The sequence below is a fragment of the Amblyraja radiata genome, chromosome 26 (genome assembly GCF_010909765.2).
Source record: "Amblyraja radiata isolate CabotCenter1 chromosome 26, sAmbRad1.1.pri, whole genome shotgun sequence".
Classification (NCBI taxonomy): Eukaryota; Metazoa; Chordata; class Chondrichthyes; order Rajiformes; family Rajidae; genus Amblyraja; species Amblyraja radiata.
In genome coordinates, this window is record NC_045981.1 from 23,468,082 (window position 1) to 23,496,013 (window position 27,932).

Sequence of the window (27,932 nt, forward strand, 5' to 3'; positions counted from 1 at the left end):
CTTGTTCAACCTTTCTCTGTAACTTAGTTGCTGAAACCCAGGCAACATTCTAGTAAATCTCCTCTGTACTCTCTCTATTTTGTTGACATCCTTCCTATAATTAGGCAACCAAAATTGTACCCCATACTCCAGAATTGGCCTCACCAATGCCTTGTACAATTTTAACATTACATCCCAACTTCTATACTCAATGCTCTGATTTATAAAGGCCAGCACACCAAAAGCTTTCTTTACCACCCTATCTACATGAGATTCCACTTTCAGGGAACTGTGCACAGTTATTCCCAGATCCCTCTGTTCACCTGCATTCTTCAATTCCCTACCATTTACCATGTACGTCCTATTTTGATTTGTCCTGCCAAGATGTAGCACCTCACACTTATCAGCATTAAACTCCATCTGCCATCTTTCAGCCCACTCTTCCAACTGGCATAAATCTCTCTGTAGACTTTGAAAATCTACTTCATTATCCACAACCCCACCTATTTTAGTATCATCTGCATACTTACTAATCCAATTTACCACACCATCATCCAGATCATTTACTAATCCAATTTACCACACCATCATCCAGATCATCCAGATTAATTTACTCTTAACCTTTTAGCATCTTCCTGTGGATGTGGAAGTCTCACTTTCGCTATAGATGCTATCATACTCATGTCAGTGGTCATCTTGCCAGAAGTTATCAAGTAGCATTGGCACAGTCCTATATTATTGTACCATTACATTCCATAACATTTGGGTGGATTATCCACAGGCTTCTTGAAGCAAGTAACTACTGCATGATTTTTCAGACTTTTTAGATCTGAAAAAGTCTTGATAAGTTTCAATTTGTTCATTCTGGTTACCGGTATATCTCCTGCCAGTTCCTAAGTTAAAAGTAGTTGGTGTGATCAGTTTCACAACTGTGATAAATGTAATTTTTCTGCTTCTGGTTTGATAAGAAAACTTTCTCACTTACCTTTGGCTGCTGATAATGTTCCATTGCCATGGTGATTACATTCAGCCCAATCACAACCGTGATGAACAAATCCAAGTAATGACTTGTGCACATTTTGTGGATGAAAAGGCGAGCAGGAGAATAATCAGAATAATAAGGTTTACACTGTGCTTCTAAATGGAGGCAAGATATTAAAAAATATATATTTAGATCAAAATTACACTTTTTCACGTTGTTATTTTACATAGTTGAGCTGATATAATGCCAGAATATTGGTTATTCAGTGTCAAAAGCAACCTGTAAAAAACAGAATGGTACCTGTTTATTGGAAAATCAGATGGGCAGAACACCATCGTGGCATCACATAAATCCATTAATGTCTGTTGATCATCCCGTGACACGAGTTCTGTGGTGGTTAGCTCCACATGTTTCTTAACTGCCATACATTGCCATGAGTTGTCATCTAGTCCCCCCACTTCACACTTCAAAGTCTTAGGATCAATTCATAAATGTATAATCCAGCCTTCCTCAGACTTACTCAAGAACTTCTAGTTCAGACGATTAAAACTCAAGTCACTTGAATAGTCTGTACATTTTCTACTTAATAATAGTCTTGAGAATATGATGCCAGTCATAGGGTCTGCTGTCATCAACAAAGCTTGCAATAGAATAAAGACCATTTTGTTAGAGAATCCAACAAAATTAATATTGGAAACTCTGCTTTTGAGATTTTTCTGTTACAAGCACAAAATATGAATATTACCAAATAAGAAAGTTTCCTTCCATTTGTGTCTAAATTTTAATTGAATAGCGATAGTCTTTAAATAAAGTTGCACTCCTAAATAAATCTTGTGAATCTCACATTCACTCAAGGATTAAGATTGATTGAATTGTTCTTTTGACACTGAATGTCTTAAGTAATAAACATGAGTAATGTGCAGATAGAATTAGTCGCCATAGAGATCTGAATGCAACCCATTAGTTTTGTGATTTTTTTTTACAATCTAAGCCGCAGTGTTGCAATTAAGTTAGCTGCAATTTACACTGGACTGCTCAATATACTGTAGTCATGGGCAACATATGCAGAAAGAGCAACTCTGTAAAATACATTGTCACCAATTAGTCTTCTCCTTTTCTATAATCTCAACTGGAGCTCCAGTGCAGTACTGAGGGAATGCAATGGTTAAATTTATTTTAACTGCTTTTATTTTTGAACATATACAGAAATCAATTTCTTATAGTTATTTAAAAAAAAAATAGTTACACTTGAAAAGTACTTATGAAAATTCTAAATGTAGGAACTGAAGAATTGAGGGACACAATTAAGTCAAAATTTAATTAACCTGATATTATTGCTATCAAAATGGCACACCAGCTCCGCCCCACACATGACAGTGTGTATCATTGAACCAGTGCACTGGAGCACCTGGAGGAAATCCACGCAACCACAGGGAGCACCCAAGGTCAGGACTGAACCCGGGTCACTAAGGTAGCAACTCTACTGTGGCGCCTCTGTGCCGTTCCAACGTATTGTGTATTTTGTGTCCTTTACTGTTTACTGTGTAGTGTATGTTTATTGTCTGTTTTCCATTAGTACTGTACATATTAGCCCCCTTATTTAGTTGTAGTGGATAATCGATAATAATGGACACCATCTTAGTTTTAGTTTAGTTTAATTTAGAGATACAGCGCATGAAACAGGCCCTTCGGCCCACCGAGTCCACACTGATTAGTGGTCCCCGCACATTAACGCTACCCTAAACACGCTAGGCACAATTTACACTAATACCAAGTTTACAAACCAAGCCAATTAACCTACAAACCTTTATATCTTTGGAGTGTGGGAGGAAACCAAAGATCTCAGGGAAAATCCATGCAGTTACGGGGAGAACGTACAAACTCTGTACGGACAGCACCCATAGTCGGGATTGATCCCGGGTCTCCAGCGCTGCAAGCGCTGTAAGGCAGCAACTCTACCGCTGTGCCACCGTGCCGCCCTCCCCGTGTGATCAATTATAGCAAGGGGTTACTGTAATTCCTATTATCCTGCGAGGATAAGGTATTTTCATTGACAATTATTGCATGTTTGCACTAATACATTTTGTTTAGTAGTAGGGCTTTGGGTCCTTCATAATTTTATACTTTTACTATCCTATTGCTCCAATTAGAAAAAAAAAAATCACTACCTTAAATTAGATTGCGAAATTTGCTATTCAGCACTTTTTGCATGCCTTTTAAGACTCTAATCTTTCAAGGTGATGAAGAATGATTGGGACTAACGAAATGCAAATTGCAATAAATGAGGGCAAGTAGGCGAATTAAGGAGAATAAAAGCAGTAAAATTTGCACTAAATCAGGTTAATATTAAAATGATTAATTTTATACCTTAAACCTTTCTGCACAATGTGTTTACAGATCTAGTGAGCAGCCCCTAACCCACACCCAGATTCAAATTAGTACAGGGTACTTTCAGTAGTCTTTTCTTTATAATTTAAACAAATTGCCTGCTGAACCAGATACAGCTTTGAAATGTAAGTAATCCAATATGATGTTTTGATGATCTAACATGCTAATTATGCAGCTGAACACCATTAGTAGTAACTTTCTCTTTAGTCTTCAATGGCAAAATTAATCTCCATGCAATTGGTAAAGTTTAGATTATTATAAAACAATCTTTGATAAGGAATCATGGGCCTTAATCCATTTCAGACTAATATTCTGATCACTTTTCCGAATGCTGTATGAAAAGAAAGCAATAATTTTGAAATATTTAGTTTTGGAGATACAGCGTGGAAACAGGCCCTTCAGCCCACCGAGTCCGCGCTGACCAGTAATCTCCCATACACTAGTTCTATCCTACGCACTGGGGACAATTTACAGAAGCCAATTAACATACAAACCTGCATGTCTTTGGAATGGGAGGAAACCAGTGTATCCAGAGAAAACCCACGTTGTTACGGGGAAAATGTACAAACTCCATACAGACAGCACCCGTAGTCAGGATCGACTAGCCAGGATCACCGGCGCTGTAAGGCAGCAGCTCTACTGCTGTGCCACTATAAAAGACTAAACTCAGAATTGTAATGGTCTCTTTAAACTCTCCCCAAATATTATTTGGAAATTTATTAAAAAAAATAAAATCTCATGGTAGGAATATATAAATTGTCGTTTGCCTGCTAGATTGGGGGAGTAATGCAGAAAATTCTGGTTATCAATCTCAGGAAGATTTGGATATTGCATTTTATCAGGATAATGAATGATTATGAAGAGTGTCTTTGAGACTGTGTGCGTTCCTCTGTATGCTTTAGTTTCCTTACATGTCCCAATGATGTTTGGACTGGTAGTATAATTGGCCACTGTACATTACCCCAAGTGTATCGATGTGACAGAATCTGTGGGGAGTTAATGGAAAATATAGTGAAAATAGGTTTAGGGAGGAGAGGGAGATAAAGGGGGAGAGAGAGAATGAAGATAAGGGAAAGAGAATGGCGATGAGAGAAAATGAAATGTGAGAGGATAGAAATGAAAAGGGAGAAAGAGAGAACCTGGAAAGGAAGGAGAGAAGAGGAGAAAGTGGATTACAAAGGTAGATAGGGAGGAATAAAGTGAAAGAGAGAGTGGGGAAGTGAAGGGGATGCTATGGGGAGAGAGAAGGAGAGGAAGTAGAAAGAGAGGGAGAAGAATGAGAACGGAGAGGGGTAGAGAGAGAGAATGGGAAGATAGTGAAGGAAGAGTGGGTGGAAATATGGCAGTGGGGGAGATGGAGTGGAAAAAGATGGAGGTAAGTTAGACAGAGAAAATTGCTGAAAAGTGAGAGGAGATGGAACGATAGTAAGAGCTTGAAAGAGGTAAACAGATAAGGAAGGAGGAGCTAGACAAAGTAGGGGGGAATGTAGGGAGAGAGAGTGCCTTTAATGCTTATGTCCATTCTCTGTAACCCATCCCCCAGCTCCCACCTTCTCTTCCCATACTCTCTCTCGCTTCCAACACTATCTCCTTCTTCTTCTTTATTTCCCCTGTTCTGTCTCTATATCCCTCCTTCTTTTCTATCTAACCCCGATCTTTCTCACTTTTTCGTTTCCTCACTGTACCCCAAACCTTCTCTCCTTGTCTCCTTGCTTTTTCCTGCTCTCTCTTTTCAATCTCACTCCCACATTCTCTGTCCCACCTGCTACTTCTCAGCCCACTATCTTTCACTCCCACCTCTGTTCCTCTTCATCATACTAACTCTTCTCTCTCTACCTGACTTTGCCTCTCTCCTTATTCCCTGTAACACTCACCTGTCCCTACTCCCTTTTCCCTACTGTCTTTCCCTCTTCTCTCCTTTCCCCACTTGCTCGTTCTCTCCTTCCTCCCTCTCTCTTTCTTAACTTCCTGTCCTCTCTTCTCCTCACTTTGGCCGCATTCACTAACTTAATCTCTCCCCCGTGTTCTCTATCTCCCTCTCTCAACTTTATTCCCTCTCCTTCACCACCCCCTTACCTTTGCCTTCTCACCCCATCCTCATCCCTGCTGCTTTCTCTTTTTTGTCTTCCTTACTTTTCCCTCCAACCCTACTCCTGGCTCTCTTTTGGCCTCGTCAATGTGCTGGTGCTCAGGGTGTGGCCTGACCTTGTGCTGGCGCTGAGTGAGTGATATTGGTGGTTCCATTCACCCGTGATACTGGGAGGTGGGGCTGCAGTTGTGTTCAGGCAGTTTTGGGATCTTCTTTAGCTCATGAACGGACCGACAGGTCCCATGTTTACATTTTACAAACAAAAACTTCAGTTTAATCTTTTTTTCCAACTAGAATGCACAATTAAAGAATTAAGGAGCTAACATGCTAATTTACGATTGTGGAATTTGTGTACCTTCATGCTGATTAAATAACAGCCCTAATGAAAATGCATTTTGGCAGGTCAATGAGAATGAGTGGAGTTGTGAGTCTAAAAGCAAGAGTCAGTAGAAGCTTAAGAATCAAGTAATCTCCTTCTGTTTTTGTTTTTATAATCTATAAACTTGGGCATGAAACCAATTTTTGCTGGTGATGTGCGTCAGTTTTTGAGAATTCTGCAGGTTGTAAAATGGTGACTGATTTATTACTGCTCAATAGTTTCTCCTATTGTCTTAATGAGAGCCAATGCCCAATTGCTATTACTTTTATCTTCATTTCAGTCTCCCTTCAAACATACACAGGGAGGGTGATACTTTGGGCATTACAGTGCCTCGTGTTCTAATGGATAAGAGACAGGGAAGGAGGTTTTGGCAGATTGCCATGGCCCTAAGTTAAAGGACACCTCCAACTCATCAATCAATGCTGATTTCAACTGCAGGATAGTCAGTGTGCTCAGCCACTGCTCCACCACCCTCTGATTTATTTCTATAGCAATTACAGGTATTTTTCGGTTCAAAATAACAAAACAACTGCTTGAAAAAGGTAATGGGTTTAATGAGACCATTCTCTGCTTGCAATTCGACAACATTTTTCACAGTAAGTGAAAATCAAAAAACCTGCAAATGGTCGAAATCTGACATGAAACAGAAAATGATGTAACAGTCAGCAGGGCAGGCAGCATCTGTGGAAAGAGAAACAAGAGTTTTCTTTTCGGAAGGAAATGTCTTCAGCCTGAAACTCTCTTTCTCTTTCCACAAATGTTGCCTGACTTGCTGAACGTTTCATGCATTTTATGTTTTAATAGTAATTCTTCACAGTATTGTCCATGACTCCTTATAATTCATTCAGTGATTGAAACAACAAACCGTTTAGTCTTGGGAAATACAGACAATTCATAGGCCCTTCAACATGTATCAGAATACACACGCTTGAACAGCCAACAAAAGATATTACAGAGAACAAAGAGTGGCGATTAGATTCTGAGAATACATCCACATTCTCAACTCAACTGGACAGGATTGGACTGACTGAAAACAAAACTAACAGGTAATCAAGTGCTAGAGCATGTGGTCTCTAAAAACTGGGAAACAGATAAACAATCAGCAAATGAAAGTCACACAGTTCATTATAACATACAGGTTGGACACAATTAAGCTGTAAACCCAGCCATCAAACGACATTAATGGGACAATCTGGACATATTCTCAACATGGTTTCAAGAGATTTGGCTCAGGAGGAATGGTGGAGAGTTCTGTTGCTCGCCCTGCAGAACCACTGGCAAGAACTGATGAATTCATGATGTAATCTGAAGAAAGCCAAAGGCTTGATATAAGCTTTACCTCAAGATTAATGATTGTACCTTACATTGTCATTGATTACACCTCCATTCCTTCGTGGCTAGTTACATTGGTTGGCACATTGAGAATTCACAGGAGCTTGCCTCCTGAATGGAGGATGGTACAGAAAGGGGTTGACTGAACTCTCTACCATTCTTTTCCTTATTAAAGTTCAAATCTCCTCAACATACTGATTTCAACATTTCAATTTTCAAATGTGTTCACAGTACATCTGAGCATTGGCAAGCCACGCTCCTGATAGGCTAAAAATATAAGAACGGCATCCTTCAAGTTTATGGCTAACTTTACAGCTTTTAGCAGCAATGCATGAGCAAAATGTCTTTTTCACACAGAAAATCCTTCAGTATCATTCCATCCTGTAACCTGCCATGGTAATGACTGGTGTCACAATAAATCTATCAAGCCACTGTATTTCAACTCTGAGTAATAAGAAGTTTTACAACATTTTGAAGAACATGTAAGCACTTTGGGAGTTTCTACATTAAATGCAAGTCATGGTGCAGTGAGGGACCTATTCACTACACGTTTGAATTGCTGGCTAGATCCTTAGACTGGAGGTGTCCGATTTAGAAAAATGATTTGGGAAACATTCAAATACAGTTCATTAACTTATTGTTAAAGAACAGTAATGGCACATATTGGATATTGTTTTTTCTTTTCACTTTGGTATCATTACTCGCAAGTGAAAAAATAGTCATTAACTACACAGGAGAAAATTTAACCTGAGCCAATGGCAATCAAATACAGTATTTTAAACACTTGCTTGTACAACGTAAGTTTGTATCTTCAGTGTGCAAAGTTCCTGATGTGAAGATACATAAATTGCCATGTAAACCTAACATACAATGTGTACTAAACCTAAATTGCCAGTATGTAATGTTCTGGACAGTCTGGGGAAAGAGACATTTGCACTGATAAAAAACTGTGTTAGTGTCCTTCCTGGCACTCCCTAGTTTCAGAGATCATTAGTACACATTTGCAAAGGCCATTGAAACATTGCAACACAGTAGACAGTTGGACATACTATGAAGAAACAGTACAAACACTTACTTCACATAGACGGCATTAAATAATAAAACAATATGACAAACACACATGAAGACAAACCACAGTGATCTTTCTGAGTCTGCCTTTGGTATGAAAAAAATGTAAGTAAAATGATAGGAAACGTATTCTTTACGTTGTTCAGGATATTGCTCATTTAATGTATCTGATACACTTGGGTTGGGAGGAGTGAGGAGGGAGAGGATTGAACCTCCTTTAATTTTTTTTATAGATGGGAGTTGAGCTTGTTTTACTGCCTCCCCGAGAACATTTACACCCAGTTTTACTGTCTCAGATTTAACAACAGCAAATCTGAATAAAGTTGACAGCAAACATTTCTTTGACATATATTCCAGAGAGCAGTGTTTTACCTGGACTGGGGAATTTTGAGCTATTAGTTTGGACATTACGGAGAAAATGTATCTCAAGGTCAACTTATCTTAAAATCCAGGTTTTAAAAATCAGCGACATTATAGGCACTCTCCATTTGCCTCTGACAGAGAGTATAAAGTACAGCATTAGAGTAGACATGGGCGAGGATTAGTTCATAATAATGATTTCTGAGGATACAGTAGTTTGTCACAATTGATCTTTACCTTGCTGAGTTAGTTACATAAATCTCGGTGATTCATGGTGACAGAGATTACTTGGGTTTACTTTAACATCTGTGCTTTTTAATTTAGTAGCAACATCAGAATGCTGGATGTATGCTCAATAACACAGGGCTGAATTTTATAAATGTTTATTCAGCATGTGCTTAGTTAGCCTGTTGTTAGAGAATGCAGATACATAGGAATAATGAATTATTCTCATAATGCTGGTCACGAGATAACATCTGCCTGGAATTGTCATCAGCGGGTATCACAACCTCCCACTTTTACTCTTGAAGAAATGGTGCAAATTACTTTTGGAGATAGGATGTGGGGATTTCCAGGGGGAAAATCCACACTAACTATCTGGGAAGCCTATGGTTTGGGCAATGGTGAATAGGATGAGATTTGAGTTATCTGCTTACAAATGAGAAAAAAATGGACCAAGAGTACTTATTAGCCACTTATATTGAAATTTGGCCGTATCAGATTCTACACTCTGAAGTCACAGTCTAGTGGCTACGGGGACAGCACAAAGATGTGGTATCACCTTGATAAATATCACCCATGGCAACAGCTCTGTTCTCTTGACTGAGAATCTGGCTGGCTTACCTGTGATTGTGTTTTGGTTGCATGGGTAGCTGTTGGCAGAAGTACACAAGTACTTAATATACTGAATATACAGAAGTACTTAATATACTGAAGAAAACCCCAAGAATAACATTAAAATAAAAACTACTTTTGGATTTGACTCCACCATTACTGGACCTTTTTTCCAGGTTGAGACTTTTCCAATCAACACTAATAGGCTGAAACAGACAATAATTCAGAAATATTCCAGAGAGAGCTTTCTTGATTTGAGATTACTATTCTGGAACCGCTGTTGGTTTTGGTGTGAAAAAAAGCAGAAAACGATAGATCTATGAAAATTGTATTCAGTTTTGCTATAAAATTATAATTTGTAATACAAGCCATAGTGTAAAACAAAAGAAAAACACAGCTGCCATATTAGATTACTTCGCTGTTCAAAAACCAGTAGCTACTTAAATGTTGCCTAATTAAGCCCTATTGTGAAAGAGAGCTCCTGGCTCAACAATTTTAATTTGAAAACTTTGACGGTGGCTTTATAAGATGTTGTTGCCTACTTACATTGACAATTCATTGAACCTTCAGCAATCTTAAATTGATATTACCCACCTTGTGCTGTGGCTGATTGAGGAAGATCTATAAATATGGTCATGTTCTCAAGAGTTAGTACTCCTTATAGCCTACTCTCTATGAGGATGGCCTAACATCACAGGAACAGCAGAGCTAGCTACATTTGGGATTGAATGCCACATGACTAAAAGCTCCAATGTGCATGAGTGGAAAGATTAGTCTTGCATTTGCTAAAGGATCTTCAGATGTAATTTGTCTGTGTCATGGCATTATCATATGCTTAATCTTGAAGATACAGTATCCATTCAGTGTAAGTAGCTTCCTGCTTTGATATAATCCTTGTTTCAGTAGCACCTGAATAAATCAATTCACTGTCATTAAATTTCAAAGACTGGAGGTTGGTTGGGATCTTTGAAGGAGTTTACTGTACCACAGTCAATGCAAATAAAGTATTGACATGGCAGGGATAAATCCTATCGGCAGCAAAATTAATGATTATTGTTGAATTCTTTGCAATTGCCTTTGGGGGTAAAGGAAGGAATTATGCTGAGATTTTCACGGAAGATTAAATGTGGAGTGCAAGGCAGGGTGGATGATAGACAGACAGTTTGAAGGCAAGACTAGATGGGACAAATGATTTTATGCTCTTAAAATTAAATTAGGAACTCAGTGGGAGTTGTTTTTTTGGTATAATCCTATAAAACCCAATCAGAAGGCACAATAGGAATGATAATTTATTGGTTCTGGTGGTAATCTTTGAATATCCCTAGTAAACATCATTCTGCATTGTGCAATACTGCAAGTCTCATTCTGTAGTGAGCAGAGACAAATCAATCGACTGACTACTGACTTTAGGTTGAATAATGAAGACTGCAATATTACATTAATATCCTGTAGATTGTATTTGACTACCTTGGGGAATTAGGAACAAATGTAATTATCTGAAGGTTAATAAATTAGATGGAGTCAATGACTATGTAAACTGATGAAAATAAATTATCTTTTGTAGTTTATCATTTTTAAATCTTTTAATTTTGACGTGTGTATTTACTATCTATTTGTGCAGAAACGGCTTCCATTCTGTTGGCTAAAGTAAAGAACATTCAATGAACAATTCAAATTGCACAAGACCAAGAGGATGGAAAAATACTCAATAACTATTAAATATAAATGGAGGTTGCGTCATGGCCAAATGGATTGAAAGGCTGGAAGTCGAGCTTCAAATCTTACTTCCCCTTACTTCTGGAATCACATCATAGGGCAAGTTCTAATGCTGACAAATTTATGGAATACAATCCAATGGGAAAGGGAGAGGAAACAAAGTGGAGACCAAGCTACGCTAGCTTTTTATTGACCTCCTGGTGAATCTAAATATGACACATTGCATTTTTGGAAATGGAATACTGGCATTTTTAAATCGAGTTGCTGAAAGCATTGTTGTCAAGGTCAGTCTTTATCACTTGTCCACTATCTTAGAAAAGGTAGTGATAAGCCATGCTCTCATTGTGGGAAACCTCCTTCAGATGGTGTTTTGCTACAACTAAGTTCTGGAATCTTGTATAGTCCATGTCAGATAAGAATGATGGGTTTCCCCCTAATAAAACCTAATCAACCATTATATAACTCAGTAATATAACCATTTTCACAATCTGCCCATCCGTTTAACATGATGAAAGTGGAGATTATGAAAAATAAAATTCTGACTTACTTTCTTACATTTATCAATCTAATATGACAGCTGTCTTTGATCTGCTCAACAGATCTCATAAATTCAATTTAGCTAATAACATCCCACACCTTTTATTATCATTTTTTTCTGTAAGGAAGGCTAATTTTGAACTCCATATGGGAGTTTGTTATCCTGATCCATGGAATCTATGGAATTTACAACTGGATCTCTATAAAAAATGATAAAGTCAGACTTATGTGGGCACGATTGTAATTTATGTTCAAAGCCAGATCATAGTACAATTCTAATGGTCTGTCTAGTATTTTAGCCCCTTTGTGTTGTCCATCTCATAATTCAACATCCTGTCTCTCTCGGCACCATACATATTCTCAAGAGCAAGTGGCTGGCACACAATGATGTTCACAGTTCAGTGTTTGTACCTGCTAAGCATGATGTTAAACACGTTGGAAAGGCATTTCCCTCTGACAGGCAATCTACTCAGTTCTCACCTTTAAGTCGGAAGATTATGTCTCCAAGCCCCATTCTGGAGACAAATACAAAATCTAGATTGACAATCCAATTCAGCAGTGAGGGAATGCTGCACTGGCCAAGGTGCTATCTTTCAGAAAAGTTATTAAACTGGGGCAATGTCTGCCTTCCAGGTACTCGATTCCATGGTGCTAGTCTAAAGAAAATGAACAGAGTACTCTTTGGTAAAGTGATCAATATTATTCCTCAACAAATGTCGCTAAACAGAGTCTTTGAGTCATGACCACATTATATTTGTGGGAGGTAGACAAAAATGCTGGAGAAACTCAGCAGGTGAGGCAGCATTTATGGAGCGAAGGAAATAGGCAACGTTTCGGGCCGAAACCCTTCTTCATATATATTGTGGGACATTGCTTTGGAGATTCCCATTTAAAAGATTGACATCGCGCCTTTGTGCAGATTAATTTATCTATGAAGGGAAGAAATTTGAACTGGTATCAAAAATAATTCCAGTGATATAACCAATATCTGTGCTGGAAACACCTGCGTGGAATGTGCTTTGTAACCTGCCTGTCTCATGGACAGCAAGACCAATACACCAAAATGTTGTTAAATTCTGCTTGATCCAGATTCTGAGGTATATGCCTTTGGCAATACAGCCGAATCACTAATTTTGCATGCTATGTGATAGACCAGAGCTTTTCCAGTTCCTGGCTGTGAACTTATCAGCTCTGGCTGGTTCGCAGTCTGAAAGCAGATATTGTACCTTGTATCTAATTGTAATGATAAACAGAAGCAGAAAAATGGCTTGACAACAAAGACCAACATAAGTCTGACTTGCTTTCTGTATTAGATTGCTTGTCCACTCAATTCAATAAAAAAACAGAAACGCTCTCTCTGGAATGTGTTACAAGAGGAAATTTTGGTATTGTGACACGAAAGGAACAGGAAAAGACAGGTTCTGGAAAAGTTACAGGCAGCAATCATACAAAGTGGTAGAAAAGAAGAGAGGGTTAACTAGAGTTTTCAAAGTTTGAAGTTTAAAAAATATTTTTGACCAAAAAAATTAGACCGAGTGGTTTCCACCTGCTCAGCCAATTGATAATCAAATGGATATTCCATGCAGCCTATACGGGAGGACAAAAATGAATGAACCATTGAATGATAAACATATTTAGGAAACGCTAAGAGAGAGATAACAACTGATAGCTATTCCTTTTTTAAAAATAGCAATGTTATCATAAGATGATAAATCAATATGTGGTATGTGATTTTCTTCTTCTTTGAAGCAAGTGTCAATATTAGAACAACATCAGCAGCAACCAATCTGGGAATGCTTTGTCTTCAACAATTTAACAGTGGTCTCTTGCATTTGCATTGAAGAGCCAATACCTCAGAATGGTTTAGCAGTGGACAGAGTTGAATGTCATGTCTTACATTATAAAAATGGAAAAATAGAAATGTGGCCAGACACTAGACAGGCTGTCACATTAACATATACGGATTTAGATTGATCAAATTATTTTCCATCTTTAACTCTAGAGGGAGCAATCTGTGTAACACTAATGTCCCTTTGTTAAACTGTTGGGGATACATAGGGCATCAAATTATTTAGAATAGTGAATACAATTTTTCTTGTAAGAAGACTTGCTCTTTCACTACTTCATATCACTTCGGAAAATACTTTAATCTTTGCAAATTTAAAAAGTGCAATCATGAACCATTACTTTAAAAAAAATTCAAAATTTATGTTTCAGATCTTTTCAGAAATGAAAGAAAAGGGCTCAAAGTCTGCTAATTTCATTTTTAAAGTGAAAGGGTGACGGAAAGAGAGGAAGATGCAGAAAGTGTGAGAGGATGGAAGGAGACACAGACTTTGGGGAAGCCGAGCTGACATTACCAGAAAGAACCGGCTGAAGATCGATAGGAGGAGGAGCATGCAAAGCAAAGTGACAACCTGCAGGCAAATCAAATTACATCACATCCTGCTGAAGCTCTTTGCTCTTTGGAATAGTGAATGATATGAACCTGTACACCCCAGTTCAATAGTGTGAAAACATCTGGAAGGTCACAGGGATTAAAAAAAAAAGGAATATTAATTTTTGGAAAAAAGTTATCTCTACATAGTTTTGCACTGCCTGCCTGCAACAAAATAGTAACAACATATCTGCCAGAAATGTGACAATTCTCATCCTACTTAAATATTTGGAATGTATCTTAAGTTATTACATCTGTGGTAAAACCTTTATCTGTATTTCTCAAGGGATATTTGATGGATATTTAATGTTGTCCCTTTGTGTGTTGTTTGAGTTATTGGATCACTGAGTTACAACCTTGACCACGACTGCTTTTGTATTGGAAGGCCTGCTTTGATTATTCAATCCATTAACTGTAATGATATTTTTTATGAATGCGTAACGGACACAACATGATTTGCCCAACTTTTTTGATCTGCTTGAGGCTGTAGGTAAAAGAGAATTCATAATTCAAAAATCCCAATAATCAGGAGACATTTTACACAATGCCAATAGTAGAGCAGACAGTTGATATAATGTGATGCAGGTACCTAATACACAGCTAGAAAGATTCATATTCTGTTTCTGTGAAATTATAACTCACACTAAAGCAGAATTAGTCAAAATGGTTTGATGTTAAGGTCATGATATGAAAAGCTTTAGGAACACAGACTTTTAAATAAACACATGAGCTAAGAAACTGGTTGTTTATATACACCAGGGATCATTAAATGGTGAAACTGCCTTCATCATGAAAGTGCCATGCTCTATGCATGTTGGCTTTATATATATTGTCATGATGTCAATACTCATACAATGCCCATTTCTGTCCTTGCCAATGTAAAATTTGACTCTGATGTCCACCCCTTGATCACTGTGAAATCAGGTAAGCACAAGTACATTGAGTACTGTGCAAATCTAAGAAATTGCAGATGCTGGAAATCTAAAATAAAAATAAAAATGGCTTAAACCACTCAGCATCTGTTGAGGAGAAACAGACTTAACATTTCAGTTCAGAAATCCAAAGTTCAGATGAAGGTATCTGGTTTCTGCTAAAGCTCTTCGACTTGAAAGGTTAACTTTGTGGCTGAGGTATCTGGCATTTTCTATTTTTATTGTTGTGCTAGTTTGATGCATTATTTATTATTTAATGGGACAATCTGCTGACAGTGAAATCTGACTGAACGACCTCATGACACAAAGCAAGGTGCGTACGTACTATGTACTGCTTATGTCTGGCATGGGACATCTGACATGGGAAGAGTTCCTTTAAGGGCAACACCTTCTGTCAATACTGTACAGTAACGTGTTGGCAGCTGGACCAAATTGACTGTGGACCTGTCGGGGGATATTTAGCACATTTCTGTGCGTAAACCATTCCGTAACCCTGACTATGTTTTACATCCATTTGTGACTCAGTTTACGATTTCATGCAGAACACATAATGAGTTAACAAAATGAGTGAAATCAATTTCTCGGCTACATTGTTTCAACACTCAAAGTCAAGTATTTTTAGTTCTGACAGCTAGACTTTTTTTACTGCTCTTTGAAACTTTTGAAGCATAAACAAGACTAATCCTAACATGACATGCCACTACTGACCCCACCTCTGTGCCAATATCACACGGTGCTATGAATCTCTACTGGATCCCAGTGCTTTTGATTCCTGTAGAAACAAGGAACTGCAGATGCTGGTTTACAAAAAAGGATACAAAGTGCCGGAGTAACTCAGTGGGTCAGACAGTATCTCTGGAGAACATGGATAGGTGACGTATCAGGTTGGGGCCTTTCTTCAAACTGATTGGCTTCGGGAATGGGGGGAGGGAAAAAAGCAGGAAGAAACGAGGAACAGGACAAAGCCTGGCAAGTGATAGGTGGATATAGGTGAGGGGGGGTTTGGACAGACAGAAGGTTGGACAAAGACCAGAAATGGAAATAAGAATAGGAAAGTTGCGAATTGTGAAATTAGAGGAGGGAATTCAGGTTGGAGGGGAGGGTGTGGGGAGAAATGGGTGTGAGTCCAACTGAGACCTAAGGAAAAGAGGGGGGAGGGAAAGGAGGGGTTTGATTAAGTTACTTAAAATTGGGGAATTCAATGTTCATACTGTTGGGTTGTAAGCTACCCAAGTGGAATATGAGGTGCTGTTTCTTTAGTTTGCATGTGGACTCACCCTCGCAATGGATGAGAATGGGAAGAGGAGTTAAAGTAGTTAGCAACCGGGAGACACAGTAAGCATTGGTGGACCCAGGGCAAGTGTTTGGCGGAACGGTTGCTAACTCAATGCTTGGTCTCACCGATGTAAAGGAGGCCACACTGGGAACACCTGATGCACTGGATTAGGTTAGAGAAGATGCATGTGAACCTCTGTCTCACCTGGAAGGACTGCTGGGATCCCCGGGTGGATGTGAAGGAGGAGGTACAGGGATAGGTGTTACATCTCTTGCAGTTTTAGAGGAAAGTTCTGGGGAGGGCATGGTTTGGGTGGGTTGGGAAAAATGAACCAAAGAGTTGCGGAGGGAACAGTCTCTGCAAAAGGCGGAAAGCTGTGTGAATGGGAAGGTGGGGGTGGGAAGATATGACTGGTGTCTGTACTGAACTAAACTGAACTGAACTCATTGGAAATGCAGAAATGTTGGACAATAATGTGATGGATGAGGAAGCTGGTGAGATGAAAGGTAAGGACCAGGGGAATTCTATCCATGTTCTATCTGGGGAGGGGAGGGGGGGGGGGGGGGGGGGGAGCGAGAGCAGAATTACCGGACACAGAAGCGTGCGGGTGTGAGATCCATCTATGTTTACTGAAGAAAGATGGCATCTTAAATGTCCTAGAATGGAAACCGTCATCCTGGCAGCAGATGCGGTGGAGATGGAAAAATTGTAAATAGGGGCTAGTGACTTTGCAAGAGGCAGGGTGGGAGGAGTCCAGTTAACTGTGGGTCTGTGGGTTTGTAGTAGATGTCAGACAATATTCTGTCCCCTGTGATGGAAATAGAGAGATCAAGAAAGGGGAAAGGGGTGTCAGAGATTTTGTACTAGTGGTCCCAGTGCTACTCAGATGTTTCCGATTTGTTCTACCCTTGGCCTAATATTTAGATGCAACCAGTAAGAAAGTGGACCAACTAGAGGGATTTGGCATGTCACCAAATAGTCTGACAAACTTCTGCAGATGCACTGTAGTAAGTATCCTGGCAGATTGGATCATGGTTTGGTGTGACAATTCCAATGCCCAGGAACCCAAGAGGCTGTAAAGAGTGGTGGACAACCCAGTCCATCAGAGGCATAGCTCTGTCCATCATCGGAAGCATCTATATGAGGCCCTGCCTCAAGAAGGTGGTGTCTGTTAGTTTTACCCGAGTGTCATGACGTCACTGGTACTATTCTGATGCCAGAGTTTTATTTCAGGCCTCAATTAATATTTTCCACCACCTCCCACTGCCATTTGCCACTGATTCCAAAGGACATTCCTCCTCTCTATATCCCTTGCATTAAGACGTCAACATAACATTGTGTGAACCAGGGAACACTCTGCCTCTGCCCTGAAGCTCCTCTCACCCCCCTGGAAACATTTGTGTGTGCTGTTGGTGCTTGTCTACCATGAGGCTAATGTTGTTACAGGATGATATTCTGGTGTCCATGGTGCACAGCAAATCATCCTTAATGTATCCTGTACCCACCTCCCCCATCAACCCAGGCACAGAACATCACCCCTTTCTCAAGCTCTATGATACTCTTCTCTGCAAAATTCTAGCGCCACATTATTATTTGTTCTCATGACAACATGATTTTTTGTGCTGTTACAAAGTTTGTGTTGTTCTGCTCTTCTCTAGAGGGCTAAATTAGGGCAAGGTAACCCCTCCTCATTAGTACCAAAGGTGCATGAGCGATACAGGACATTCTATCATGTTCTGGAAACATGGGATGATAAAAAAATGGGATTAATGTAGGATAAATGTAAATGACAGGTTGATGGTTGGTGTTGACCTGGTGGGCCAAAGAACGGTATCTCTCTAAGACTCCACGACTGTTCTTTATCCAGTGCCACTAAGGCCAGTAAAATCGATCAGTTCTGCAAATGTTGGACATTGTGATGTCCAAACCTCTGCTACTCACTCTACATCTAAGGTCTCAATAAACTTAACCTGTTTACTCTAAGGCCACTAAGCTTGGTTTGGGAACAGCTCTGCCCAAGACTGCAAGAAATTGTAGGCATAGCCTGGTCCATTACACAGACCAGACTCCTCACTATTGACTCCCATCTAAACTTTATGATACCTCTGAAAAGCAGCCAACATAATCAAAAACCTGTCCACACCAGTCATTTGTTCTTTTCCTTGCTCCCATAAGTCAGTAGATACAGAAGCGTGAATGCATGCACCACTAGACTCAGGAACAGCTTCTTGCCCTCTGTAATCAGCTTCTGAATGATCCTTCCATAAGCTGTGGTACTGTCCGATTCACTTCTACCCAATAGGGGACATTGGACTTAGTCTATGGAACTGGTGCGCTACAAATAAAGCCATGTTGAAATCTGGAAGCATAACCTTTATGAGCCGTAGCTAAACGCAAGTCAGCAACAACAGAACTGTGGAAGATTAGTTTGTGATAATATCTGGAGAAACTTATTTTGACAATTAAGGAGGACGACATCCCTATTTAAGTGTTCCCTTTGTCTCATAAACTGAGTAAAAGTTTATTATGAATGCAATATTATCTAAAGCCTAAAGGAGCAACTTAAAAATGCAATGTCAAGATAACAGACAAACACGTGAATGTATCTCAGTTGTGTAATGAAATGCATCATTCAGACCATCAAACCAGATAGAATAAAATATGGTTTACTATAACAGGTTAAATAGTTTATGTTCTATAAAGTTTCTAGACAAAATGTGTCAACTGCTTATCACTGATCCTTCCTAAAATAACTGCCTGATGTCTGCTCACTGATAAATATTCACTTAAAATTTTTTAAGCAGAAGTGTACCGACAGTCACCAAATAAATGCAGTGTCTTATGGCTGTCGACTTGAATCAAGCCATTTTATTGAACATATGGGGAAAGTCAGTATCTTGCAATACAGCAGCTCTTTCATCACTGAAATATGTAACACCTTTGTTTTCAATTATAATTTCTTCCTTTCCATTTCTATTTCCCAACCGACTTTAGTTAAAAAAAACAGTTTCTGTGCAAGACAGAATTCAATTAATGTAGAGTATTGCCTACAGATTAGTTATGTTCTCTGGCCTGTCCCAAGCTGTGGGAAGTGAAGGGCTGAAAAGCAGTTGTGATATAGGTTGTAAAACAAAAATCCAATAACACAAACAGCGAGTGCACTTACAGGTCAATAGTGCAGGACATCGACTCCTTCAACAAGAAGAGCATCATGCATAAGTGATAAGAAACTGATGGCACTTTGGAGCCAATATCTTTGCACTATTGCACATCATGTTTTTCAGGTACTGTATTTATGAGAATGCTTTGGGTAGAAGACGGTTTGTCCTCTGAAAAGGTCGCTACCAAAACATGCAAGCAATGTATGACATGGCAACTTTTTGCATTGGTTGATGGGACCTTTTGTTTTAGCCCAGCTCATTCTACCATGCAGAGGCCTAACTGGCATGCTCTGGGATATCCCAATTGTCAGGCACTGAGAAGTGGTGTCAAAGGTCAAGCACGACTCAGAAAGATACAAGAAAAACTACCGACCAGCCAGTTGTTTCTCCTTACTCCGTCTCTTTTTCTCCATGCGTCGGAGACGCTTCTCCTCGCGCAGCTTGGCCTCCTCCACCTCCTGGTGCTTCCGGCACTTGTGGAAGTTCTCCACCACCACCCCGACAAACATGTTCAGCACAAAGAAGGCCACGATGAGCAGGAAGGAGATAAAGTAAAGGAGCATCCATGGGTTGTTGTTCATGACCGGCTGAAAGTTGAAAGTCAACAACATTAAGGAATCCGCCCATGAGCCCTTTGTCAACCCTTTTAAAGAACCATCATGGTCCCACCCAGTTGCACTTTTCCCATAATAATTCTACCATATTTTTGGGCAGGAGAGTCCATATCCTAAAACAAAATTGGATAAAAGTGTCCCATATTTGTCCAAATTCATTATTGCCAAACATGGTAAATCCGTGCGCCATGGTTATCAACCTTCCCTCCAGTTTCACTCTCCCACCAACTGAGAATTATGAATATGTATTAAATATCTCATTAAATGTTTTGCTCACTGAAGAAATACCACACATTCTCCAGTCTTTCCACAGCTTTGATTTCTTCAGATCTTCTTTCCCCATGCAATGTGATAAAAAACGGATTATTTTCCCAAACAAAACATGATATCAGACATAACTGGGTTGTTTTGTGTTGATCAGGAAATCAAGTTGGATGCATTCAGGTGTGAGTCCTCTTTGCATAGTTCTGCAGTAGAAGTATCGACTGGGCTTATATTCACTGGAATTTAGAAGAATGAGAGGGGATCTTATAGAAGCATATAAAATTCTTAAGGGATTGGACAGGGTAGATGCAGAAAAAATGTTCCCGGTGTTGAGGGAGTCCAGAAGCAGGGGTCACAGTTTAAGAGTAAGGGGTAGACCATTTATGACTGAGATGAGGAAAAACTTTTCACCCAGAGAGTTGTGAATCTGTGGAATTCTCAGCCGCAGAAGACAGTGGAGGCCAATTCACTGGATGTTTTCAAGAGAGTGTTACATATAGCTCTTAGGGCTAATTGAATCAAGGGATATGGGGAGAAAGCAGGACCAGGGTACTGGTTTTGGATGATCAGCCATGATCATATTGAATGGCTGTGCTGGCATGAAGGGTCGAATGGTCTACTCCTGCACCTATTTCCTATGTTTCCATGTTTCTATGTTACTCCTCAAACACAGCCTAAGGATTAACTTTTCAGTTAATAAAATGTATTTCATTCTTTGAGAGTAAAGTATATAAAACAGGACATGTGGAAAAAAAAGAATGCTTGGCTGCATCCCCCTCTTGTAGTATCTGTGAAGATCTGATTTTGTAGACCTTGGTGACCAGATTTTGGTGGAAGAAGGAGAAGAGGTACAAGTCGGTCTAGTATCAGGTCATGGTTGATGGCAAATGTTATTCTTCACTTTTTTCCCCAGTCTATTCTATCATTTACTTGTAGGTTAAGTAGTCCAGTAACTTAGCTTGGTGCTAGATCTAATGGCCATAACTAATTCTTATTATCTTTGTTCTTATCCATATTCTGTGGATTTGGTAAAGAGAATTATGGTAGTAGTTAGGGAAATTGGCAAGCCTTGTCCAAAATGGGAGGTGTTTTGAGTATGAAAATTGTCTGGGTTGCGAGAGAGGATACCTAATAGCTTTTGGCCAATGGTGATGAAAGTAGAGTTGCCCACAGCCTTCCGACCAATTGACACTGATAATCTGCAGAAGGTCAGCAAACCAATTTGGAACTCTGGAGATATGCACAATTCCACCCACCCTCCCACCCAGCTACTGACAATGAAGAGATTAATACTGACAACCCCGTGAAATATTCTGACATCACAAGTCACTAATACAAAATATAAAAAGTAGATGTATTGTTTAATGTGTGAATGTTGGCTCACTTTCAATCATGGACAGTAGTTTTGATGGTATGTTTAGGTTGCAACTAAGCATCTTCTTGTCACTTGTTTTTAAGTGAAATAAACTTTAGTGGCAAAGTTAATGCCGTGAAAAATATGAATGTAAAACATGGGATAGGAATTGGTTAATTATTGTTAAAGATCGAAAAGACATCCAAAATAGAGCAGTAGAGCGGCCCCTGGTGACCAGGCAGCACTTTCCTCTCAACTGAAGTCTGAAACAAAAGTGAACACAAGGCGCTGGAGGAACTCTGCAGGTCAGGCAGCATCTCTGGAACAATTGGATAAAATCTCTTTGTCGATTGTGGCAGCATGCTTATTTGCTATGTTTCATACATGACAATGGTGAATGCACTCAAAAGAAAGTATTGAATTGGGCTGTTGTTAAAAGTGTTACATCATTGTAAGTCTTTCTTTCTGCTGTTGGGAATGATGGCGGTCAAGGCTACTGATATTAAATTTGTACGCGCAAAATAGTCCAAGTGTTCATAAATAGTTAGGAGATTGGCATTGGATATGGGACCTTATGGCAATTGTGAAGCACAGACAGAATAACATCATAATTATAGACTTCTTTTGCACTTAAGATTTGCAATATCACAAATTGAAATTGTAATAATTAACTTAACATTACCTGTTGATCCACCCCTACTGCATCCAAACCGTCATACATAATGTCAACCCACCCATCCTTCGATGCAAGAACAAACAAGGACATCAGGGCCTGTTAGTGGGAGAAAATGTAATATTAGATCCAGTAACATGTGATGAACCATATATTATGTAGGGATGATCATGAACATTTGTTTTGGCAATGAAAAAAATCATTTTCTTGCAACGTGACACAAGCAACACTCTCTCCAGCTGCTTCCGGTCCCATACAGCGAAGACTCTTGTCACTTAAACAGAGTACCCACTACTGCAGGAGCAATGAATTTCCACTGATCAATTCCAATAATTTCTTCTTCCCCGATTTAGTGTATGCCAAATATAAAAATTAACAAACCAATGACAAATGATTCAGAATATGGGCAGATTACAAAGCTGGCATCCAGAATTTAATATTAGTTGAGTAGAATACATTAAAGTAATGGGGAAAGGAGCAAGCGAAGAGACAGGAGCACAGAGCTGTTCCTCTAATTTCTTAGTTCATGAAATGTAATGACAAAAGCAAAATTTTGGGTATTGCCGAGGAATTTGGATGACCCAATCTGTTTGCTCCTTAAGTCAAGAGGCAAGGCCCAGGCTTGCTGGGAATTCCCAGTATCATACAGAATCGCATCTTGGATATCTCCCTGATGTAGAGACCCTATAGTGAATCTCTAGGATTCTTTACCACCAATGGTGGTGGAAGCCAGATCATTAAATATTTACACGGTGGAGATAGGTATATGAACTATTTAGGAACTGAGGGTTATGAGGCATTGTCACAGATGATAATTGGAAGTCGTTATTGATCAGCCATGATCATGTTGAATGGCAGGACAGGCTTGGGGAGCCTGGTGTCCGAATTCTGCTCCCATTTTCTTGAGTTCATAATGCCATAAGGAATAGGAGTAGAACTAGGCCATTCTGCCCATTACGTCTACTCTGCCATTCAATCATGGCTGATCTATCTCTCCCTCCTAATCCCATTCTCCTGCCTTCTCCCCATAACCTCTGGCACCTGTACTAATCAAGAGTTCTTACCTGCCATTAATTTGTTCCATTTAAAAAACAACAACTTTAAAGCTTTTTATAATTTATGTATGATTTAATTTTAATTATCTTTCCAATGTAATACCTTTAATACCTTTTATTTGCTCCAATAGTTTTTTATGTCTATGGAGGTCAAGTATTGACAGGTGACAGAAGCTCAGCCCTTGACTTTTCTGATTATATAAACCTTGAAAACTATCAGTGAGGTATGCAGTTTTTCTTGTCAATGTTTATGTTAAAGTCAATCATCGTCCGGAGATATGTTAAAATTAGTTGACTTTTGTGTGTAGAAATGGCTAATCTTTGTTGAGTAGTTCTGACAGAAAGGTAAAGGCTGCACCATGAACAGCTCCAAAGATCCAACATGAGTTCAAAGTCCCGGCTTATTATAACATGCTTTCCAAATCCTGGCATACCTGCCCCAAGTTGTCAAAGTTGTACTTGTGTCGGATCCACATGTAGTTGCCTTGAATACAGTCAGATTTGTTGGTAACATTTCTTATGTCTTCCCCAAAACAGAAGTAAAACTTCCCTTTGAAGAGCTGAAATAAAAATAGATGTCCATGCCTTAGAATTGTGATGTGTCAAGGTTGCTATCTTTATGAAAATTATCATGAGGCACAATTATAGGATGGGACAGTACAGAAAGAAATCTTCCAGCCTGTTTTATTGTATGAATCATTGTCTAGTTAACCTTTTTCGGCATAGTGCTACAATAATCTTTCTTTTAGTATTTATATAATTTGTTGTTGAAAATTGCTGCTAAATCTATGCCATTCATTGTGTTGGGCACTGCATTCCAGATCAAAATATAATTGGATCATTGAGACATAGATTCGTACAGCACAGAAAAGGCCCTTTCAGCCCATCAAGTCTACTGATTAATTGGATGGTCAGTATCAGCCAGAGAGACTCAAGGATATTTCCCCAATCTGACTTGGTGACATGCTAAGAGCAGCAATCAACAATCAGAGATAACATTTTACAATGGAAATGAATTGAAAAAAGTCAAAATTTAGCGTGTACGCTTGGACTTCTAGGAATATAAGGTATTCAGCAGCTCATATATAAAAGATAATGAAAGCTGCCATAAATTTGTAAAAAAAAAGAATCAAAAGTTAGGCAGTGTTTCTCAATGGCAATGGCAGGAGAAATTATAATGGGAAATTATGAGAATAAGTGATTTTAAAACAAATATTTTATGTTTATCTTGATAGCAGAAAACACAATTAAAGAATAAGAATAATGGACTAACAAGGGCCTATTTGCATGAGGAAGTTAATTGCAAAGGGAAAAAACCACCAGACGCTGGATATCGGAATTAAAAACTAATGCTTTGCTGAATGCATGAAGGCTTAAAACCCTTCAGGAGAAGATCTGGGCCAATAATTAGATATCAAAGATGAAAAGTAGTTCTTTGAAAAGGATATTCAGTAGGCCCGTATCAATTAAAGTTTTGAAAATAACTAAGTTTTGAAAATTGAAAATTCATTTAAGTATAATAGGATGAATGCTAAGAGATTAATTACTGCGACCATGCTTTTTCAGCCAGAGGGGCCAAAGGTAAACTTTTTTGGACAGGATCGAGGAGAAATTTCTTCAGTCAGATGTGAGCAAAACTTTGGCTATTGGGTTCAGACAGAACAATGATCTTGTAGAAGGCCAGACATGATCTTATTGAATGATTTTAACCATTTAATATTGCGTCTGTTGCTTCCACTATGTCAAAAAGGATAGAATAAGGGGAAAAATGTATGTCATTTGAAACATTATGAACTGACTTCTCATTACTGATATAGATCAATTACACAATATTAGTTTGAAATATGCTATTGATATTATAAACGGTCTGAATTAATATGTTTTATTTAGTCATAGAAAATCAGCCCTTCGGTCCAACTCATCCATGCCGGCCAAGATGCCCCATCCAAACTAGTGCCATTTGCCCAGGTTGGGCACATATCCCTCTAATACTTTCCTATCCATGTGTCTTCAGAAATGTTACAGTGGCTGCCTCAATTACCTCCTCTGGCAGCACATTCCATATACTCACCTGCCTCTATGTGAAAATGTTGCCCTTCAGGTTCTTACCGCTCTTACTGTAAATCTATGTTCTCTGGTTATTGATTCCCCCACCTTGCGTAAAGGAATCTGTATACATTCTATCTATTCTCTTTATGATTTTATACACCACTATAAGATCACCCCTCAGCCGCCTGTACTCTTAAGGAATTCCTGCACTCCATGTCCAAGGCTGCCACCAAGGATCGTAGTTTGTCATAGGCCCTTTAGTCCTGGCAACATTCTCGTAAATATTCTTTCCACTCTTTCCAGGTTAATTACATTCTTACTACAGTGAGGTAACCAAAACTGAATACAATACACCAAATGTGGCCTCACCAACAATTTGTACAACTGTAACATAATATTCCAACTTATATATTTAATGCCCTAACTGAGGAAAGCCTAGGTACTAAAACCCTTCTTTACCATTGTCTATATTTGTGATGCCACTATGTACCTGTGCTCCTAGATACTCTGCTCTTTTACACTCCCCAGGGCCTTACTATTCACTGTAAAAGTCCTGGCCTGGTTTGATTTCCCAAAATGCAACACCTTGCACTTATCTGCATTAAACTCCATTAGCTATTCCTCAGCACCACTTGCCCAACTGATCATGATCCTACTCTAATTTCTAATAACCATCTTCACTGTCTACAATACCACATATTTTAGTGTCATTTGCAAACTTTCCAATCATGCCTTGTATATTCTCATCCAAATTGTTAACATTTGCCACAAACAGCACTGATCCCTGAGGCACATCACTAGTCACAGTCCACCAGTCCAAAAAACTACTTTACAACACCATTCTCTGCTTCCTTCCATGGTGAATTCTCTATGCAGTTATCTAGCTCTCCCAGGATCCCAAGGGATCTAACCTTCCACAGCAGCCTACCATGCGGAGCCTTACTGAAATGCATGTGGTCAACAACTATAGTCTTCTCCTCGTCAACCTTCTTTGTTACTTCTTCACCATTTGATTGTGACCAAGAGTAAAATAGGCAACTGGTTTACTGTGGGTTCCAATTCAGGTCTTTGGCAATGCAATCAGTCGGAGATACAAGAACTTCCTTGTCCTGCTCTCAGGCCTTCCAAGCTCTGCTTTCTATTTTCGCAGCATTTGCCTCGTTCTTAGTTCCACCACTTCTCACCTCTGCATCAGTATGAAATTAAATGTACAGGCAGCAGTTCAGGTGTAAGAATGTGCACTGGTCTGGAGCTGTAATGGTGTATATGTCTGCTGAGTTGCAAGAGTCCGCATAGCTGTTGGAACTGTAAGAGTTGCAATGGCTGTTGAGGTGTATGTGTGTCCATTGCCGCTGAGATGTCAGACTGCACACCCATGTTGAGGTGTGAGAGTCTACTCTACTATTGAGATGTATAATTATTCGCGGCTGTTGAGGTATACAATTGTTTACAGCTGTAAGGGTGTACACGGTGGCTGAGACAGAGGAGCAGATTGTGAAACAGTGAGCTCCCTTCTGTACCAATAACGACACACTGAAATAGTCAGCCACTGTTAAATTGTCTTGAATTTGGGTCTCCTGTATAAGCTGAGGGATAATTGCAAAAATATAGATCAACAGGTAAGAGATGAAACACACTCGCATGTACATTTAACTGTATATATTTACGCACACATATTAAGTGACCAATATTGTCGATTATATATTGTTCTGATCCTACCACCTCCCAGGACATACAAAGCACCACTCTGGTACTGTGCCCTGCCCAGTATACAGGAACTGCATCATTAGACACAAAGGGTCCAGTCCCAAACATGGAGAGCCCAGTCCAAGGATGCAATCATTGCCCACCTGAGGACAAAGAACTATCCAAACCTGGGCTGAGCTCTTTTTCCCAGACACAGAAAGTTTGGGCAGCCATACCCACTGACATCTTTCGAAGGATGTTGACCAAAAATGGGCAGATGGGGTTAATGGAGATGGGGCATCTTCGTTGACATGAGCAAGTTGGGCCGAATGACCTGTTTTCGTGCTGTCTGCCTCTATGACAAGGGGAAGCCACCTTTCCAACAGTAAGACATTAACTTCTATTCAGGAGGTTTTGAGTCTCAGCCCTTGGATCCACTAAGCCTCCATCATGGGAGACAGCACCCCCACTGAGTCCTCACTTTTGTGTATTGTGAGCCCCACCCCAGTAAGTTGAAACCCCCTTCCCTAGATGACTGAGCTTTTACTTCAGCACGGATCCCAATAGAGAGCTCCCACCCTAACATGTGGCCGATGACATGTAGAAACGTACCTGGACACCTAGGATGCCAAAGATGATGAAAAATCCGCAGCAGATGACCACAATATTCCCAATGGGCTTCAGGGAGGACATGAGTGTTTCAACAACGAGTTTAAGACCTGGTGCTCGGCTGATTACCCTGTGTGGAGCATGACAACATATATTAG

The 27,932-nt window shown here is 39.4% G+C and overlaps 1 protein-coding gene across 1 annotated transcript in view; it reads right to left on the minus strand.

Annotated features, from left to right (window-relative positions):
* The window catches only part of LOC116988061 (voltage-dependent T-type calcium channel subunit alpha-1G-like), a 225,078-nt gene that overhangs the window by 45,515 nt on the left and 151,631 nt on the right, over positions 1 to 27,932 (minus strand). Inside the window, exons 20-24 of the mRNA XM_033044505.1 lie at positions 27,778 to 27,904; positions 23,865 to 23,990; positions 22,385 to 22,474; positions 19,865 to 20,057; positions 965 to 1,116 (exon numbers count right to left, since the gene is read on the minus strand). Coding sequence (XP_032900396.1) covers positions 965 to 1,116; positions 19,865 to 20,057; positions 22,385 to 22,474; positions 23,865 to 23,990; positions 27,778 to 27,904 — 688 coding nt within the window. The remainder of the gene's footprint in view (positions 1 to 964; positions 1,117 to 19,864; positions 20,058 to 22,384; positions 22,475 to 23,864; positions 23,991 to 27,777; positions 27,905 to 27,932) is intronic.